General features: G+C 32.4%; 1 protein-coding gene across 2 annotated transcripts in view; it reads left to right on the top strand.

The window, feature by feature from the left end:
• The first annotated feature begins 5548 nt into the window (after nucleotides 1-5548).
• LOC149475548 (organic cation transporter protein-like) overlaps nucleotides 5549-21924 on the top strand; it is a 30480-nt gene continuing 14104 nt past the window's right edge. The window contains exons 1-2 of one of the 2 annotated variants that reach the window (XM_089713382.1): nucleotides 5549-5658; nucleotides 18813-19216. In XM_089713382.1, the coding sequence (XP_089569508.1) occupies nucleotides 18867-19216 (350 nt within the window). In that variant the 5' untranslated portion in view covers nucleotides 5549-5658; nucleotides 18813-18866. Of the gene's footprint in view, nucleotides 5659-17776; nucleotides 17795-18812; nucleotides 19217-21924 lie in introns of those variants that run through there. The other variant, XM_089713383.1, reaches the window with a different exon arrangement.

Genomic DNA, 21924 nt, shown 5'->3' with positions numbered 1-21924 from the left:
GCGATCTCTTCCAGACTACCATTAATTTGAACGAGGAAAACACATTTAAAGGAGGTGGGTGAGCAAAAATTATTGCGTTGGTAGAAATATAGAGAGTAGGTATTGGAAACGTCTTGTTATTTTTATAATAGGTTAAAAAATAAGTATGAGTTAGAGTTTAAGTATTGTGTTCGAAAGACTTATTTGTTTTTGCGTGTTTAGTTACATATTGAGTACGGTTTTGAGTTCTAATCACTACATAGTAGAAAACAAAGTCGCTTTCTCTGTCCCTATGTCCCTTTGTATGCTTAAATCTTTAAAACTACGCAACAGTTTTTGATACATTTTTTTTAATAGATAGAGTGATTCAAGAGGAAGGTTTTATAGTATACTAGCGGTCCGCCCCGGCTTCGCCCGTGGTACATATGAAAAATAGATGTTGGCCGATTCTCAGACTTACCCGATATGCACAGAAAATTTCATGAGAATCGGTCCACCCGTTTCGGAGGAGTATGCAGACTAACATTGTGACACGAGAATTTTATATATAAGAAGATATACATAATTTATTAGGGGGCGAAGCCGCGGGCGGTAAGCTAGTTTAACATAAAACGTGATCGAAACCTTGACATAATGGAGCATCCTTAATTACACGTAATATTTATTTATTCAGAAGGGCGTGGGTACAATACTCATTTCTACGTTTAACACTTTCCTTTTCTTTTTCCTGGTTAGTTTTCCTGGATTTTTTATGGCAGGAAGGAAAATTTAACTGAATTTATTGCTTTGAAAAAAATACCTAATTAATATAGTTACACGTTAAAAATACTACACGATTAAGCTCATGAAATATTAATATCGTTTAAAAAACGCTAAACCTCTTAAAATTATTTTATTGTCACCAATCCTTGATAAGTGGTCAAAGTTTGAATTAAATCTGTCCGTTTAGTGGGTCAAAATCGAGTCTAAGAGTCGGTTACATACAAACATACAGGTGAAGCTAGTAAAGCGTGTTAAAATTTAAAAATGCAGACAAAAGCCAACCTAATTTTATAAATGTTAAAGTTGGTTTTTGAGTTTTTTGCTATGAAAACCAAAAAACAATGAATGGAAAAAAGCAAAAATTGGAAAATTGTTCCCTTTCATGGCGGATGGAGTTGCGTGGGTAGATCAAAAATAAATTAATAAATATTTCTTTGCTTACGCAACAAAAAATCGGTAATTTTAAATGGCGACGACTTCCTTTAGACATTTTTTCGAAATTCACACCGGTATATATTATGTAGGAAGCATTTGAGGTTATATACCACATATTTGAAACCGGTTTACGATATATCGTGACGATATTTCAAAGTCGAATTCTCAAAAAAAAAAACAAAGCTAAAAAGACTAGTTATTAGTACTTAAATAGTAATAATATCAGAATTGTATAATAAACATACAAAACTTAAAAATTGAATTAAAGTCTAGAAATAGGTACCAAAGAATTTCATTGTTAATCATATTCATTGTAAATCTTAAAAATTCGTCCAAGTCTGACTTTTTTAATAGTCTTCAAAAAGAACCGAACCCAATGATGCTTTATTATTAACCTTTTATGTTAAATATTTTGTTTATAAAAATAACATCACAGAATAAATAGAGCAGACTTAGCGCTGAAAGCGATCTCCGCTAAAACATGGAAAATACATTATATTTCAATGTGTATTTATAACAGTTAGTTTATTAATAATAAATAATTATTTATAAACACAATATTGCTTATTTTTACCGGCTTAAAATAAAAGCAATTTTAAAAATATCAACACAAACTTCCGGATTTTTTAACGTGACAGTGGGATTTCTTAAATTGAAATAAATTATAAAATAGTATAAAATATGCAATTAAATTGCACATATTTATCAAAATACGGAAATGTCAGAAATCGGGAACCATTAAGATTATCCATTGCATTGAATTAAATGTATTTAATCACTGGACAATTTCTAGTTGCACATGTAAATAATATAAATAGTATATCTATAAGTATATAAATTTCAATGACCTACCTTTAATAAATATATTTTAATTAACCCAGTTTATCATAGTACGTATATACTACACAATTACACAGATACTTACTACGATGAAAGTTTAACAGAATGGATGCTATGAGCTAACTCAAAAAAAAGTCCATCGATTTAGATTTCCTTTTTTATTAGCTTCACCTGTATGTTTGTATGTAACAGACTCTTTAAGTCAAAATTGAGTGATTTACACACTTTAAACTGACAGATTTAATTCAAACTTTGGACACTTATCAAGGATCGGTGACAATACAATAATTTCATGAGATTATCTTTTTAAAGCGTGCTTTTTAATAATTTTATATTTCTTATTATTTTTTTGCTATAAGAATGCGACATCTTTACCCAGCAAATGCCATTTATCAAATACTTTCCTGGTCAGCCCACAAATAGATAATAATTAATAAAAGGCATTACAATTATGATAATTTTCTAATTATTCAATAAACTGTTTTCTTCCACCTTTCTTTGCATAGATTATGTACTTATAACCTTGGTAGTTATTACCTTGTAAGTTCTAGGTACCGGATGCTGTTGTCAAATCATGTAACTTGACAAGCCTACTTAATAGTAATTATGAAGAATTATACTTTTAACGGATTTAATGCAATTTAGTTATTTATTAATGTCAATATTATATGTTTTCTATTGCAAAAGTATTATATGTATAGTAACAGTGTTCGCCATGTGAACTGGCATGCAATCGTATAGTACATATTTAATAAATTACATTAAAAATGATACATTTTACAAAATAAGAAGCTACGTCCTTCTTATTTTGTAAAATGTATCATTTTTAATAGTATTAATTATTAGTAATTAGTATCTTGGTATATTTTATGTGTTTAATTTATAAAGTAATATTCTAAAAAAAAAGGTTCAAATTACGACACACCACTCATACAAGCGAAATGAATGTGATCTTGGTATGAATAATGCAGGTGTTGAGCTGATTAATCTTTGATTTCAGATTTTTTTTTATTGTATAATTAACTTTTTGCATAGATATTATAACTTTTTATTAGTCTTAATTGGAAATTATTATTTCATATAACGGCTTAAATAATCGTGGAATATTACATACACAAAAGTTACCTGTTAAATTACTTATCTACTGTAGTCGCTCTTTTTTATTAAGAGCCACGACATAATATCGTCACGACAAAATGTAAACGGTCGTTCCGTTACTTTTTATATATGAATGAAACATAATAACATCCGTATGTATACCGCCCTTGAAACGACATTTTTAATTATATTACCTATTTCGAAAAATGGTTTCTATTGAACCATGGTATGCGGGTTAAGCAACTTGAGGTGCGGTCAGGTTTTGGATGGGTGACCGTTCAATGTAATGCCATCAGAGGATCGAGCCAAGGCATAGTAAAAAGCTTTAGGTAAATCAAATTGGACAACTGGCAAGTAAAAAATAAAAACAATTTTTTTTATAATCCTACAAATATTATAAATGCGAAAGCTTATGTGTTTATTTGTTACTCCTTCACGCAAAAACTACTGAACCGATTGTCATGAAATTTAGCACACACAGAGTATAACGTGTAAATCCCAAAAATCCCATGGGAACGGGGACTATGCGAGTTTTTACCTACGCAAGCGAAGCTGCGGGCGAAAAGCTAGTTACCGTATAAAAATTCTTTAGCTATAAAAGCGTTATTTAGCACTATTAATTGTTTTAATATTGAGATTATTTAAATTACATTTATTTAAGTAATTATGTATTTATGTAGGTAAGTTAAATAAACTTTTTCGCGAGATTATGACTCATGCTGTTTGCAATTTAAATATTTTTCTATGGATTATTTTTTAATGTAACTTAATAACCAAGAGATAATACAATTTTAGAAGCTTAATTTCACATTAATTATTCTAATACAATCACGCTAAGACCAATATGAACGGAGCAATGCGGGTAAAACCGAGGGACACAGCTAGTGACAAATAATAAACGTGTGAGAGGAAACTTATTTAGTTTATAGTTTTTATTTATTTATTTCGTTTTATTTATCAAAAACTGTCAAAGGAATGGCATGCGCCGGAATGAACCTTGTCCTTTGGTTGAATGCCCTCACCATATTTGGTAGTCAGTAAAAAATTACATCCATTTTGATAAAAATATAATTAAAGAATATATTATAAAATGCATGGAATGTATCACAAATTAATAATACGATAGTAATCAATGAATCACTACATAGTGTAAAACAAAGTTGCTTTCTCTGTCCCTATGTCTCAAAACTACGCAACGGATTTTGATGCGGTTTTTTTTAATAGATAGAGTGATTCAAGAGGAAGGTTTTAGACTTTAGTACATATATAATATATTAGGTTTTAGACAAAGCGGGCGAAGCCGCGGGCGGTAAGCTAGTTAATTTAAAAATTATACTTTTATAAGAGTAGCGTATAGTTTCGTTACATAAACTTCAGGTATTAAAATAATAAATAAATATTTCAGGACAGTTTTCACACACGGCACAATCTGATCCCATACTAAGCTTTCGCTTGTGTTATGGAAACCAGATGGCTGATAAACATCCATACTAATATTATAAATGCGAAAGTAACTCTGTCTGTCTGTCTGTTACTCAATCACGCCTAAACTACTGAACCAATTTACATGAAATTTGGTATGGATATATTTTGATACCCGAGAAAGGACATAGGCTACTTTTTATTGCGAAATATCTACCACGGGCGAAGCCGGGGCGGACCGCTAGTACATATATAATTTTAAATAAATACTTATATAGATAACTAGATTTCCACCCGCGGCTTCGCCCGTGTTTGCAAAGGAAAACCCGCATAGTTCCCATTCCCGTGGGATTTCCGGGATAAAACCTATCCTATGTGTTAATCCAAGTTACCCTCTATATGTTTGCTATAAATTAAATTTCATTGTAATCGGTTCAGTAGTTTTTACGTGAAAGAGTAACAAACATCCATACATCCATACATCCTTACAAACTTTCGCCTTTATAATATATATTAGATTAACACCCAGACACAGAGCAAACATCTATGTTCATCACACAAATATTTGCCCCGGGTGAACTTTATGAAATACAAAATATAAACTTTATTGACTTACCTGTCAGAAAACTCCCAACTTTCTTCGCAAACTTTTAAAGATAACTTCAAATAAACACGAAGAAAACACACATCACACAATCAACATTTTTTTCTGTATCTTGAAATCACTGAAAATCACTCCATAAAACTTTATATTATTTTCTAAGCCATTCTTTATTTGAACGTATGGTTAATGAATTTTTTTTTTCTAAAATTTAAGAACGTTTCGCGCGTCTCAATAATTTTTAAATTTATTATTCAATATTTTTGTTATGTTTGACAAATTATTAATTAACAAATCGCAAACCATTTATGCGTAGCCTTAAAAATTTAAAATGTTTTTATTTACATACTGTTTCATTGAATGGAATATTATTTAAGCAGAACATTTTTCATAGTTACTCAGTCGGTTGGTAGGCGCGCACGCGTTTGCCGCCAAAATCAAGTAAATTTACGCGCGTATAGTTACTTGTGTCTGTGGTTTCGTGATCTGTGCAAATCGGGAATTAAAAAAAAAACCATTTGGTACGTTTGACATTTTGACGTTTTTATTTTTTAATTTAGGGTGAATGGGCTGGGGCTGAAACGTAAAAGTTTTGAAAAAAGAATTTGACATTTTTGGAATTGCAGTTTTTAATTTGATTTTATATTATTTAATTAAGGCGGTTGTGTAAAGTTTTAAAGATTGAAATTGGCATTAAATAAAAATATAGATTAAAATCGAATATTGTGTTTTTCGTATTTGACCGTGACATTGCGTTAAAATAACTAAGATTTGGATTCGACATTGAATGTTGTAATAACTTAATTAAATGATTTATATTTTTTAAGTTATCTGTTTTTGTGCATATATTATTTTAAAGGACGCTTAGATGATAATTTTAATGACCATTTCCTATTTTATTTAGAACACTTCACTTTTTTATCAAAATGACCGTGTAGTACCGACTTAATAAAAAAAAAATGCATTTCGAATTGAGAATATTGTCTTCTTTTTAAAGTTATTTAAAATTTAATTGCTGTTAATGTTGCTGTTTTGTAATTTATTTAAAAACAATAAAATTGATAAGAAAATAAGAACTAATCAAAATAAAAAAATTGAAATGGCATTATTAATTATTTTCGGTAAGTGCTTTAGCTAATTACGACTTTAATTTTTCCGCAAGAATTATAATTTTCACTTCTTTTTAATTTACAATTATCTATAGTCTCTTCCATAGTATTACTTTTTTAGTACATTTAACATTCATACGTCTATAGTAATATGTATCATAAAGCTAAAAAATTTATTTGTTTGCATGAACGTGCTAATCTCAAGAACCGCGGATCCGATTTGAACAATTATTTTCACTTTTAGATTAATTTATCGAAGAAAGTTTTACGCTAATATACTATCATTACGCTAAAACCAATTCACGAGGAGCAATGCGTGTAAAACCGCGGGGCGCAGCTATAATGAAACTCGGCTGGAGTGCATCATAGGCGATATATTAGTTCTTCCTTAAAAATATTTGTACCCAAAGTAAGTAACACTGGTACTTACTTAGTTTCAGTTACATTCCATTATTTTGGAAAATCTTCTTATATTCTCGTGTCACAATGTTAGTCTGCATACTCCTCCGAAACGGGTGGACCGATTCTCATGAAATTTTCTGTGCTTATCGGGTAAGTCTGAGAATCGGCTAACATCTATTTTTCATATATACCACGGGCGAAGCCGGGGCGGACCGCTAGTCTTAGATATATATAAAATTCTCGTGTCACAATGTTAGTCTGCATACTCCTCCGAAACGGGTGGACCGATTCTCATGAAATTTTCTGTGCATATCGGGTAAGTCTGAGAATCGGCCAACATCTATTTTTCATATGTACCACGGGCGAAGCCGGGGCGGACCGCTAGTTACCTATAATATTAAATTGAAAATAACGTCATCGGGTCGTCTCAAGTTAATTCGTACGGGTTGTAGTAATTTATGGAATCGAATGAACTTAATTTACATAGTACATATATAGAACTAGCTGCTCCGCGCGGTTTCACCCCCGTGGCTCCGCTCCTGTTGGTCGTAGCGTGATGATATATATACCTATAGCCTTCCTCGATAAATGGGCTATCAAACACCGAAAGAATTTTTCAAATCGGACCAGTAGTTCCCGAGATTAGCGCGTTCAAACAAACAAACAAACTCTTCAGTTTTATAATATTGGTATAGATTATTATGACATTTAAAATTTTGTAGTTAATGTGTTCAGACATGGTTCAGACTATTCTCGTTGTAGGTACTATTGGTAAATCCATTGATATTAATTTCCTGTATATTACGTATTATTATTTAATTGTTTTACAATCATTATTGATTGTTATGAAGGGATTTTTATTACTTCATTAATTATATGATTTCCTACTATTACAACAATTAAAAAAATCATTGGTGAAGTAGAAAAGTTTGTGTATCTGTCACCAATATTCTAGTGCACGAATAACATACTTAAAAATACATAACAAATGACAAACCTATTTATTAAATAGCACATCTAAATAATATGTTTTGATTAATACCAAATCTTTTTTACTTTTTCCTTTTTGAAGTCCGTTTTTTAACGTAGTTATTTTTATTTGAAGTTGGTTAAAAAGGTACTTAATATACCTATAACACGCGGATTTGCTCGAGTTATTCAAATAAAAATTATTGTATGCCACTGTCAGATAGATATCTTTTTATTGAAGTCACGTCAATCATTCATCCGTTACAGCATGACGGAAGGACAAATAAACACCCTTCCGTATTTAGAATAGTTTAGGTAAATATTTGTCCTAAAACTGTGTAGATCATAAACAGATACAAGAGAGAACGATAAATTTTATTATTTGTATTTATTATTTTTTTACATCTATATAATCTTTCTCTATAATATAAAAATGAATCGCAAAATGTGTTGGTAAGCGCATAACTCGAGAACGGGTGGACCGATTTCGATAATTCTTTTTTTATTATATTCCTTGAAGTACGAGGATGGTTCTTATGTAGAGAAAACATAAATATGTACCACGGGCGAAGCCGGGGCGGACCGCTAGTCTTATATATAAAAAACCGGCCAAGTGCGAGTCGGGCTCGCGCACAAAGGGTTCCGTAGCAGCAAATATAATAAATTACAGTTAAATCAACCTATCTCAAAAACTATAAGAGATACTTTGATCAAACCAAAAATCGTTGAAAGAGTTAATTAGCATGCATCACCTCTATTTTTTTTAGAATTTTATACCCCGTAGTTATAAAAATAGAGGGGGGGGGACATACTTTTTACGACTTTGAGAGCTGATATCTCAAAAACCGTTCACTTTAAGAAAAATGTTTTTTAGAAAACTTTATATCATTTTAAAAGACCTTTCCATTGATACCCCACACGGGTATGTACATCGAAAAAAAAAATTTCATCCCTCAGTTACATGTATGGGGGGCCCCACCCCCAATTCTTTTTTTTACTATTTAGTGTCATATTTTTGTAGCGGTTCATACAACACATATTCCCATCAAATTTCATCACTGTAGTACTTATAGTTTCCGAGTAAATCGGCTGTGACAGACGGACAGACGGACAGACGGACAGACGGACATGACGAAACTATAAGGGTTCCGTTTTTGCCATTTTGGCTACGGAACCCTAAAAATGAATCGCAAAATGTGTTGGTAAGCGCATAACTCGAGAACGGCTGAACCGATTTCGATAATTCTTTTTTTATTATATTCCTTGAAGTACCAGGATGGCTCTTATGTAGAGAAAACATAAATATGTACCACGGGCGAAGCCGGGGCGGACCGCTAGTATATTATAAATAATTTGGAAAATCCAAAAGTGCACGCCTCATAATTTTTTTTTAATAAATATTTATTAATTATTATTTTTGTTTATTTAATAACAATTAAACCACATCGAATCAGACCCTGAAAAATGAAAGGGTTCTATTCCTGAGCATACTCAAGCGTAAGAGAAAAAAAAAGACTCGATTAGTAAAGTATTTCGGTCGCTATCGTGTTAACAAGAAAAAGGATCCGCACATACAGACACACGGACGTCCAAGACAGAACTTTTTTAAACTGTTTTTTAACTAGTTTAAATAACAAAAATGACATCAAAAATATCATGAACGTTAAAAATAGTGTTTTTTCTTAATATGTGTGTGTATGTATTATCTTACAAGTGCAATGTATGATACATAAAGACATTTTAAGTTTGAAAAATCAGATGTTTTGCGCGAAGTGACAGTAGTACCCACCTCAACGCTTCGCTTATGAGGCGTGCAAAATGAAACCCGTTTTCCTTGGTAACGGCATCACGCGTGAACGGGTGAACCGATTTCGATAATTCTTTTTTTATTATATTCCTTGAAGTACGAGGATGGTTCTTATGTAGAGAAAACGTAAATATGTACCACGCGCGAAGCCGGGGCGGACCGCTCGTAACATAATAAAATCGTAGGAAAGTCAAAACTGTACTTACATCGAATATTTTTTGCACGCCTCATAAGCGAAGCGTTGAGGTGGGTACTACTGTCACTTCGCGCAAAACATCTGATTTTTCAAACTTAAAATGTCTTTATGTATCATACATTGCACTTGTAAGATAATACATACACACACATATTAAGAAAAAACACTATTTTTAACGTTCATGATATTTTTGATGTCATTTTTGTTATTTCAACTAGTTAAAAAACAGTTTAAAAAAGTTCTGTCTTGGACGTCCGTGTGTCTGTATGTGCGGATCCTTTTTCTTGTTAACACGATAGCGACCGAAATACTTTACTAATCGAGTCTTTTTTTTTCTCTTACGCTTGAGTCACAGTATTACCATTATTTCCTACAGTAGGGAATCGCCTTTGATGTCGCGCGATGCCGCCGCCAGCGTAGGTAATGACGCTGCCACACGAAAATACGCTAGGGTTGCAACAAATGGGAAATAAAACAATTGTGATTATTAATATTATGATGAAATCTTTATTCATATGTACATTCAAAATAATTGCGATTATTAAATCTGATGTAATTATTTGTTCATAAATATATAATTACAGATATTGCACTGCTAAATATTATTTACGTGGACACTTTATTTTTGGATGTTCTTAATTGTATATTATAACATTTAACTAAGTAATGCATTCGCATTGGGATGTACAATCTGATTAGAAAATAATGAGGACAACATATAAACATAGCTTTGATTTTAATTCAACAGATACAATTAATACAATCTTTCTGAAATATTGTTTCCTTCTGGGATTTCAATGTAGATTTACATCCGTAAACCGAACAGTTTGTGCGCGCCATAATAGAATATGTAAGTACCTATGTATAATAAAATTATTACACAAAAAATACGACTGCGTCATCCTTTCGCGCTAGGTAAAGCAAACTAAGCGTGTTTGCTTTACGCGGCCCGCGTCGCCCGACCCCCGCCAGTTCCCCTCCGTTTCTCTGCACAAGTACATTCGTCGCACTACTGTAGGTAATAATGGTAATACTGTGCTTGAGTATGCTCAGGAATAGAACCCTTTCATTTTTCAGGGTCTGATTCGATGTGGTTTAATTGTTATTAAATATACAAAAATAATAATTAATAAATATTTATTAAAAAAAAATTATGAGGCGTGCACTTTTGGATTTTCCAAATTATTTAAATAATACGTTCGTTATAATACCGTTCGTGATCTACAATATAGATATCGAAGCCAAAAAAGTTTGTCTGTATGTAGGTATGTCCGGGCTAAACTCAAACATTAATGCATGGATTTACTTCGAATTTGATACACAGATAGCTTGAAACCTGAGCAAGGACATAGGATAGGTTTTATCCCGGAAATTACACGGGAACGGAAACTATTCGGGTTTTTTCTTTTACTACGCGGGCGAAGCCGCGGGCTAGAGAGAGTATATAAGTGTACGTAAATTAAACAAAATAAATACTTATTACCTACATACATTCGTAAGTGATGTTCTTAAACACATATTAGTACCTACTTAATGTATTTTAACTGTATATATCAAGGACAAACAGACATACAGACACTAATTATATATAAAGCTTTGACTCTTCCGCGTTTATATAAAGTTGTGCAATTTAATCATTACATTAAATTATCCAATAATTGATAGCGTCATTACTTTAAACAAAGAAATAATAATATTTTTTTTGTTATTTTATAAACTTACAGATATTTAAAAAGCTCTTACAAAGTTTTGGTTGGTTGGTAGTGCCTGCCTTCCAAGCCAGCGGTCGTGGGTTCGATTCCCAGCCAGGGCAAATATTTGTGTGATGAACATAGATGTTTGCTCTGTGTCTGGGTGTTGATTATCTATATAAGTATTTATTTAAAATGATATATATATGTATGTTTATCAGCCATCTGGTTTCCATGACACAAGCGAAAGCTTAGTATGGGATCAGATCGTGCTGTGTGTGAAAATTGTCCTGAAATATTTATTTTAGGGATGTAACGATACCGATACCGATACCGATATATCGGCCGATATATCGGCAAGCCGATATATCGGTATCGCCGATAATAAATCAACCGATACCGATATTTTTTTATTAAATTCTTTCTTTTCTTTTATGTTTTTGCATTGTATTCATTCATATTGTTTTATTTCTGTTTCTGTAATAGTGTTAAGGAAGAGCGGAACCTCCTGACACAAGCATTTTATTTGCTTACTAGGAGTGTACCAATCACAAATTTGTTTATATGTAAAGGAAAGAAATAAATAATTTTGAATTTTTTTAATTTTTAACGTGATAACGTTTTTAAAATCGTTTTAGTCGGGTGACATGTTCATAAACTTGTGTCACACCAAAACCTCACGAGCGCGATCGCAGGTATAACGAGAGAGAGACGGACCGATCTCCCGTTACATCTCGAGCGATGCCACTGCATTATGTTATCACGTAAACATCTCGATCGTAAACCTACTTTACAAACAACCAATTTTTTTGATATCAAATAATTCAAAAATCCGCGCCCAATGAACGATGCGGGAGGCCGCCCGCGCGTGCTCACTTTGTTTTCTGAAAAAACTCTACCAATATAGTAAACTTTTATTAGGTACTGATTGTATGTGTATTACTTAAAGTTTAACTGACTTCGTAAAATAGTAATACTAAAATAAATGGTTTTGTTGTTTTTTGATTTGGCATTTTTATTTAAAAGAATACGATTAACAGTTGTCTCTGTTAAATGTTGGTAACTTTTTATGCATAATTCACTATTTATTTTTCTACCAAGCCATCGATATCGGTATCGGTATCGGTATCGCCGATTCATTACTACAAATATCGGTATCGGTATCGTATCGGCAAAATCATGTATCGTTACATCCCTAATTTATTTATCTATTTATTAGGATAGTGGCAAATAAATCGGTTGCTGCACATTTATTTACTCACGTATCAAAGAAAAAAATACATGTGGCATTCGAGGACTGCCGCGGTAAAGCTATTGCATGCTATGCCTTCAAGCCACACCTCCGCGCCCGTCGTAGTGGGGAGCGTGAGGTTTTTTCGTTACGGAATTTCTGGATTCGGTCCCCGCGCTCAAAGCCTACGATAGAAGCTATGCAATAGCCATGTGGCATTCGAGGACTGCCGCGGTAAAGCTATTGCATGCTATGCCTTCAAGCCACACCTCCGCGCCCGTCGTAGTGGGGAGCGTGAGGGTTTTTCGTTACGGAATTTCTGGATTCGGTCCCCGCGCTCAAGGCCCACGATAGAATCTATGCAATAGCCATGTGGCATTCGAGGACTGCCTTGGTAAAGCTATTGCATAGCATCGCATCGCTGTGCCGGTTGGAGTGTGTGTTAGGTTTTTTCGTTACGGAATTTTTAAATTCGGTCGCCGCACTCAGTTTGAGATAAAAGCTATGCGATAGCTTAAAAATTAAAGTTATATCTTTGCCATAGTATAACCTAAACAGTATACTATACGGTAAATTATGAATGGACAAGGTCAAGGTAACTTACGTACAATGAATTACCTTTTAAATTTAACTGTCTTATATAACAATAAATGATTGTATGTAACAGCTATTTCTTAAGTGCTCTAAATTGAGATTTTTTTCATTATCGATTATTATAAAGTCTGTCTGACTGACTGTAAAATATAATCTTCTCTGTTCATAAATTTTCAAAAGAGTAAAAAAATAGTTTGGAAAATCCAAAAGTGCACGCCTCATAATTTTTTTTTAATAATTATTTATTAATTATTATTTTTGTTTATTTAATAACAATTAAACCACATCGAATCAGACCCTGAAAAATGAAAGGGTTCTATTCCTGAGCATACTCAAGCGTAAGAGAAAAAAAAGACTCGATTAGTAAAGTATTTCGGTCGCTATCGTGTTAACAAGAAAATCCTCCGCACATACAGACACACGGACGTCCAAGACAGAACTTTTTTAAACTGTTTTTTAACTAGTTTAAATAACAAAAATGACATCAAAAATATCATGAATGTTAAAAATAGTGTTTTTTCTTAATATGTGTGTGTATGTATTATCTTACAAGTGCAATGTATGATACATAAAGACATTTTAAGTTTGAAAAATCAGATGTTTTGCGCGAAGTGACAGTAGTACCCACCTCAACGCTTCGCTTATGAGGCGTGCAATAGGGGATGAAATTATTTCACACTAGCTGCGCCCCGTGGTTTCACGGGCGTGTCTCTGCTTCTGTTGGTCTTAGTGTGATGATATTATAGCCTATAGCCTTCCTCGATAAATGGGCTATCTAACACCGAAAGAATTTTTTATATCAGACCAGTAATTCCTGAGAGTTCAAACAAACAAACAAAGTCTTCAGCTTTATAATATTAGTATAGATAAGCGCGGCTAAAGCAGCGGTCCAAAGCTAGTGAAACTTCTCTCTCTGCAATTAGAAAAATATGAATTATTATCAGCATAAACTTAAAGTTTTTTGATAAGAAAAATATCGAAGATTTTAAACTGTTTCAACTTTAACAGTAATTGTAAAAGTACCAATATTTAATCCATACTAATATTATAAATGCGAAAGTAACTCTGTCTGTCTGTCTGTTACTCAATCACGCCTTAACTACTGAACCTATTTGCATGAAATTTGGTATAGAGATATTTTGATACCCGAGAAAGGACATAGGATAGGTTTTATCCCGGAAATCCCACGGGAACGGGAACTATGCGGGTTTTTCTATGTCTGCGCGGGCGATGCCGCGGGTGGAAAGCTAGTTTACCTATATAACCTATTTTAGATTTAAACCTAAAACCTAGGGCACTAAATCTATGATAGGCACAAGTGTTATGTAAAGAATTATAAATACTCAAGTAACAATTACATATCTAGTAAAAAGATTCAGGTCATTGCCACGAGTCTGTACTAAATCAACCGAATAAAAATAAACTCAATCTCAATGGAATAAGATATAAAATCACTTGCACATGTAATATGTAGAAAGGTGTTTTAGCTTATACATTATATACGGCATTAATTCTTTAAATTTTATATTTAAGTGCTTTGAACAAGAATTTTAAGGAATCTAATAGGGCATTTAGGCCTTATTTTGGCATTTAAGGAATAGGTATATCGAGCTCTTAGGCCCTTCTTTTAGCCTTTTTTGAGGCACTACATTTGTCAAAAAAAATATCTGTGTATAATCACAAAAACACAAAGAAAAATCATTTTCGCACTCAAGCACTCTTGCGTTAAAGTTAATATCTACAAAATAATTTTAATTTATTCAAATTTATCCATTAATTACTAACTAGCTGTGCCCTGTTGCTTTACCTGTATAATTGTATTTATTTATTTATTTATATAAGGCACAGTTACAGGATATAATTCAAAAACATTTACATCAACTTACTAAATTAAACAATATTGAGATATTCCATTGAAAAGTTACATTTGGGGTTGCATTTTTTAGAGGACGCAATTTTATTTTTTTGATGTGTAGGGGGGTTCAGTGTGAAGCTATCACCAAGTTTGTGGGGTCGCCACCCTTGTCCCACGGCCGCCATCTTGAAAATAGCGGTTGATATGGTTTTTACGATATATCTCTTTAACTATTTATTTGATAAAAAAAATTGTTAACATTGTTTGTTGCAAATTAAATTCTTTACAACTTTGGTCCAGTAACTTTTTGTCGTAGAACTATAAATAAAAAAGTTATAAGCGAAAATGTTCGCGTCCTCTAAAAAATGCAAGGTTAGGCCTAAAAAATGTAACATTTCAATGGAGTAAGATTAAAAGTGAAGTCCCGTGTCCCCGTAGTGGGGCAGATGCATTATTCATACATCTGTTTCACTGATCGATTTTTCTTTAGGTGATCAGCCTTCTGTGTCCTGCCAGACCGAGACATTTTTTTTTCGTCTCCACCGGGAATCGAACCCAGGACCCCTCGGTTCTACGCTCACGCGTCAACCACTGTACCGAGGAGGTGGTCAATATTGAGATTACAACCCAATTAAAACTGCACACAACATTTAAAATTTAAATCATTACAATAACATAAAAAAGTGAATACAGTAACTACAATTCATCAAGTCATTTTAACGTGACAGAGTAACATACATATGTAAATACAAACTTTTACATTAATAGGATAACAATTCAAAATCGCCATAAATAATCAATAAAAGAAATTACTTTCCCTTCCAGTAAATAAGCAAACAATCTATTCATATTCAAATTAATTTTATATTGTAATTGATCTGCTAAGTTATCGCTAAGTTACTATAAAATTAATTAGCATACTTGAATAATCTATCTTTAATTATTCAGTTTCGACCCTGGCATTGTAACCATACTTCCGATTGACTTAATTCCAAGGTATTAATTATTAATAAATAATTTATATTCTATACTAATATTAGAGTTTGTTTGCTTGAACGCGCTAATCTCAGGAACTACGGGTTCGATTGAAATATTATTTCACTGAGATACCTAGTCCATTTATCGAGGAAGGCTATAATATATCATCACGCTAAGACCAACAGAAGCGGAGCAATGCGAGTGAATCCGTGGGACACAGCTAATCACAATCCTTTGCGTAGTTTTAAAGAATTAAGCATACATAGGGATATAGGGACAGAGAAAGCGACTTTGTTTTATACTATGTGATACGCAAAACCACGGATCAAGCTAGTATTGCTAGTATATCTAATCTTCCATCAAGAGCCTTGCTATAAATGCCTTCAGAATGTTAAAGTTTACGCAACAGTTAGTAGAATACAATATGTATTTTCCTGGTAATGAAGACTAGTTGTAGCTGTTGTCTTTGCCTGCTATTTAATAATATTTTGTTATTTTTGTTAAATATATTAAACAAAATACACGTAAGTACCTATGTTTTCAAAATAAAAATGAGCTTCAGGTACATTTTTTTCGTTTATTGTTATGTTTCCGGCACAACTATGTCAAAAAATAATTGATCTATCAGGAGGAATAAAAAAAATGGTTAACACTTAACGCATTCGATCTAAAACAAAAAACATTACATTTTTTGTAGTAAGTAGTAACTAAGTACTACTATAAAAACAGAAAAAATATATAGACCATTTTTGTTACAGTTGCAAATTATTTCCAAACATAAAAAAACAAACAAATCATTCATATTTTAATTTGTTTTTCTGATCAAATCCACAGTTTTCAAACCGCAAACACACAGACAATCATAAATTCATCTTAAACTCATCAGACATCAGTACTGGGTTTTCATATTTTTTACCATCTTCATCTCGTGAATGTAACAATACAATGTTTTTTACTTTCAAAGTAATTGTAATCAGTAAATCCCCGATTTGATGAACAAAAAGTGAATTTAATTGAGGGCATAAATATATGTACATAATATGATACGGTTAAATTCAAAAAGTATACAGGTAAAAATTTAAATATATTTATATGTAAGTATGAATTATCTTGGTATGATCATGGACGAATAATATAGTATGTACATGTAGTCGAATTTGGGATTCTAAAAAGAAAAATGTATCGTCTATACTAATATTATAAAGAGGAAAGGTTTGTTTGTATGTATGTATGTATGGTTTTCACGCATAAACTACTGGAGCGATTTTGATGAAATTTGGCACAGATAGATTTAGACCCTGAGAAAGAACATAGGCTACCTTTTATTGCGAAATATGTACCACGGGCGAAGCCGGGGCGGACTGCTAGTAGTTAATATAATTAAAAGTTTAAATATTTTTTTATTGGGAAAGGGGCTGAGAAGTATAGATCGATAAGTTTTAAATATAACTATTATTTTTTCAATTTATTCATCTATTTGAACGAATTGGCTGAATCTTTATCTAAATATCGTCTGTTTATTTTATTAAATATTTGTGAGTTTACTGATATTTTATCACTACGCAATATGTTGTTTCAAAAATGTGCACAATTTGCACATGCTTATATTTTTAAGGTAGTCATAAATCATTGTTATATTTTCAATCATAGTCGTAATCATAAACTTGTCGTAGTCGTAGTCGAAATCGTAGTCGTAGTCGACAAGTCTAGGTAGCACTTGACATTTAGTTTGAACTAGATCCAGTCTCCGTAAAAGTCCTAAATCAACTTTAGTTATCTGTAACTGCCTTGTTCAAGTGGGTTCGTAATTTGTTATTTATTTACCGTAAGTCGATAACTTAATATAATTGTATGTACTTATACTGGAAAATAGTAAATCAATATTGATAAAATTTTTATGTTTTGTTGAAAATTTATAAACAGAGTTCACTATTAATCAAAATGTATGGAATCTTTATTTCATATTTGTTTGTATAGCCTTAGGTTTATCAAAAACTAGCGGTCCGCCCCGGCTTCGCACGTGGTACCTACATGTTTACGTTTTTTTTCATAAGAATTAAGAACCATCCTCGTACTTACATCCTTGTACTACGTTATTTGTATTAAGGAATTTTTTACACCTTGGGTTACATTATTGCATTTTTGGTAAGGATCTCTAATTTTTTTGAAAATGCAATATAGCCTATGTTACTCAGTGAAGATGCAGCTTTCTAATGGTGAAAGAATTTTTGAAATCGGTCCAGTAGTTTATGCGTGAAAACCATACATACATTACCTACATTACAAACCTTTCCTCTTTATAGTATTAGTATAGATAATAAAAAGAGATAAGAGATATAGAGTAATTTTTAAGTTAAATTTTAACTAGGTACGAACTTTTTGTCAGTAGAAATATTTACAAGACTTATATATATTTTTTATACTGTGGTTATAGCTGTTATGATTTCTGTTATTTTTTATTATGGTTTGCATAAACTCACAGATGTCTAAATTATTTTTTACTTAGACAAATGAATGATAATTCTTTTTGAATTGTAATTAGGTACGAGTAAAAAATGTTCAGTTAAATATTCAATTTTATACTTTTTGTATTGTTTTGTATTTTCATTTTTCTAAAATTACATTATTATTGAATACTAGCTGCGCTTCGCGGTTTCACCCGCGTGGCTCCGCTCCTGTTTGTCGCGTAAAGCCTTCCTCGATAAATGGGCTATCTAAGTTCTAACACCGAAAGAATTTTTCAAATCGGAACCAGTAGTTCGTGAGATTAGCGCGTTCAAACAAACAAACTCTTCAGCTTTATAATATTAGTATAGATTAACATTATTTTTCATTAATTACAGGTTGCACCAGAGCATGCCCCCGACTTCAACAATTAAAAAATAAACAAAACAAAGATGGCGCCGCAAGAGCGAACTTCTTGTTGCGAAGACGATTCCCGCCAAAACGAGCCCATAGACAACCTGTCAAATATAGACCTAGGATATGTCAATAAGGCGTTCACAAATGACAGTTCGGATACAGATAATAAAAAGAAAGAAGAAAAAGCAAAGAAAGTGATAGATTTCGACGATTTATTGCCATATATAGGCGAATTTGGGTTATATCAGAAGATATTGTTTTTGCTGATGATACCGTTTGCGTTTTTCGTGGCGTTCGTATATTTTTCACAAATATTTATGACGATTGTGCCTGAGCAGCATTGGTGCTGGGTACCGGAGTTGGCAAATCTCACTGTGGAAGAAAGGTAAGGATTATTTTGATTATATTAAACTAGCTTTCCGCCCGCGGCTTCGCCCGCTTTGTCTAAAACATATTAAATTATACAGTAGCACCTCGTTAAGTCGAACCTCGATAAGTCAAAAACCTCCAAATCTCGAAAAAATGTCTTGTTCCCTTCCCTTCAAACCCGAAAACCTCTATTACTTAAAATTTTGTCCCTCTGTTAGTCGAAATAATCACCGAGTCCCTCCAAGCCATTTTGGTACATATTTTCACTCTATAACTCGAAAAATCAAATTTGACCTCTGTATCTCGAACATAGCAACGTTTTATTTTACAACCAGTACACTATTGTTTCTAAGAAAACATTTTAGGAGTACTTATACGATAATTAATTTATGACTCACGAAACACGTGTTTGCGTTAAGTATCTGATGACGAAATTATCGATTCAGTAGCTCAGAAAACCGATACTAATGATTAAGATGACATAGAAGACGTGAATAGTACATGCGCTCCATGGGTTTCCATCAAAGAGGCAAGAACCGTATTGAATACCTACCTTACGAAATTTTATAAAGCAAACCAGTATCTTTGAAAAAGAAGAATTTTCTGCTCTTTATAGATTATAAAATGCTAGAGAACAACCAAATTATCTAAAGCAAAAAAAAATACTGACTTTTTTAATGCCATATTTTTTATTTTAAAATGATTTGAAATAATGTTGATTTATAATAAATAAAAACATGTTTGTGACCTCTGCAAGTTGAATTTTAATTTATTTTACCTCTGTAACTCAAAATTGATAAGAATAAACCTCAAACTCTTTATGTCGAATCAAAATCCGCCTAAGTCGAAATCCTCCATAAGTTGAAAACTCTATAACTCGAATTTTTTGGCGTCTCCCTTGATATTCGACTTATAGAGGTGCTAAGCTGTATACTAAAACCTTCCTCTTGAATCACTCTATCCTATCTGAGGCTCTACAGCCGCGAGTGGGCCCTGGCCTGGTCCAGTACTTTCTTCCAGACCCCTCGATCCCTTCCCCGGGCTCTTGAATCACTCTATTTATTAAAAAAACAAGCGTAACATAACAAACACACTTACACGTTTTTACACAAAGTACCTTTTTATAAGAGTCCTATATTATATCGTAATTCGTAGCCTATTTTAATCATAACCAACATCTATCTCCAAACAAAATTTCACCCTAAACGGTTCAGTAGTTTTTGCGTGAAAAAGTAATAAACATCCATCCATCATCACAAAATTTCGCAATTATTACGTTAACAATCGTAATAACTAATAACATTTAATTGTTTCGTTTATAAAAACTTAAATAAAAAACTTCACTTGAATAATTCATTTTGAATTTATTATGTTTTTCAATAAGCAGGATTTCCTTTGATTTAATAAAGCACTTGGAAAAGGCCTTGAGATATGTTTTTAATTAGTATTAAAGGCACTACATATATTATATTTTCCAAAAACTAACTGCTAGGCCTTTTCTCCGACTATTATAATTATTTACAAGAATATATAATATAGTACAAATTAAAAAACACGATATGAACTCATGAAATTATTGTATTGTCACCGATCCTTGATAAGTGTACAAAGTTTGAATTAAATCTGTCCGTTTAAAGTGGGTCAAAATCGAGTCGGTTACATACAAACATACAGGTTAAGCTAATCAATAATCATGTGAATGTTATAGGCTATAGGCTATGTTATTCAATATAATAAAAAATGCTATTGTAAACTCGTAAAAAACAAATGTACAAATATTTTTCCATATACATAAATATATTAGCACTAGCAGTCCGCCCCGGCTTCGCCCGTGGTACAAATTTACGTTTTCCGGGATAAAATATAGGCTATACGGATTCGGAAGAAGTAATGTTAAAAGAAACTTTGAAATCGGTCCAGTAGTTTTGGGCCTATTCAATACAAACATACAAAAATAAGAAAATACAAAGGTTCTTCTTTTTAATATTAGTAAATATATAAGCGTAAAGATACAGATTTTTTTCTTGCAATCGCGTCTAATAAAAATACTAAACTATTTTGTTATTTAACAAACACGATTTAAACTATGGTTTAAACCTAACAGTTATATTATTCTCGCAATTATTTTGCGTTCACCGGGCGTCGAATCCTTGACCCACAAGGTAATGACCATCAACCAAACAACCTAGTCGTTTATATAGCAAACAGTTTTAATTTTATATTTTGGTTCTATGGCATTAAAATGCTTTATTAAAATTTGATTTATAAGAAAATCGCTGTGCCCCGCGGTTTTACCTGCAAGTTGCATTACTCCGCTCCTGTTGGTCTTAGCGTGATGACTGATGACAATACTATAATACATAATATATAGCATACTAGCTTTCCGCCCGCGGCATCGCCCGTGCAGTCAAAGAAAAACCCGCATAGTTCCCGTTCCCGTGGGATTTCCGGGATAAAACCTATCCTATGTCCCGGGGTAAAAAATAGCCTATGTCCTTTCTCGGGTAGCAAAATATCTCTATACCAAATTTCATGCAAATTGGTTCAGTAGTTAAGGCGTGATTGAGTAACAGACAGACAGACAGAGTTACTTTCGCATTTATAATATTAGTATGGATTACCTAAGGATCGATGATAATACCACAGACTAATAATAACTACGTATACAAATAATACATTTTTTTTTTTTGTTTTTCAAAACTGTAATATTTTGTTTATTGCTAT

The sequence above is a fragment of the Colias philodice genome, chromosome 30 (assembly GCF_061535455.1).
Source record: "Colias philodice isolate Cphi_HAF_F1 chromosome 30, ilColPhil1 Martin Lab GWU primary, whole genome shotgun sequence".
Classification (NCBI taxonomy): domain Eukaryota; kingdom Metazoa; phylum Arthropoda; class Insecta; order Lepidoptera; family Pieridae; genus Colias; species Colias philodice.
The sequence above is the reverse complement of the archived record's forward strand: the minus strand, read 5'-3'. Positions and strand labels throughout refer to the sequence as shown.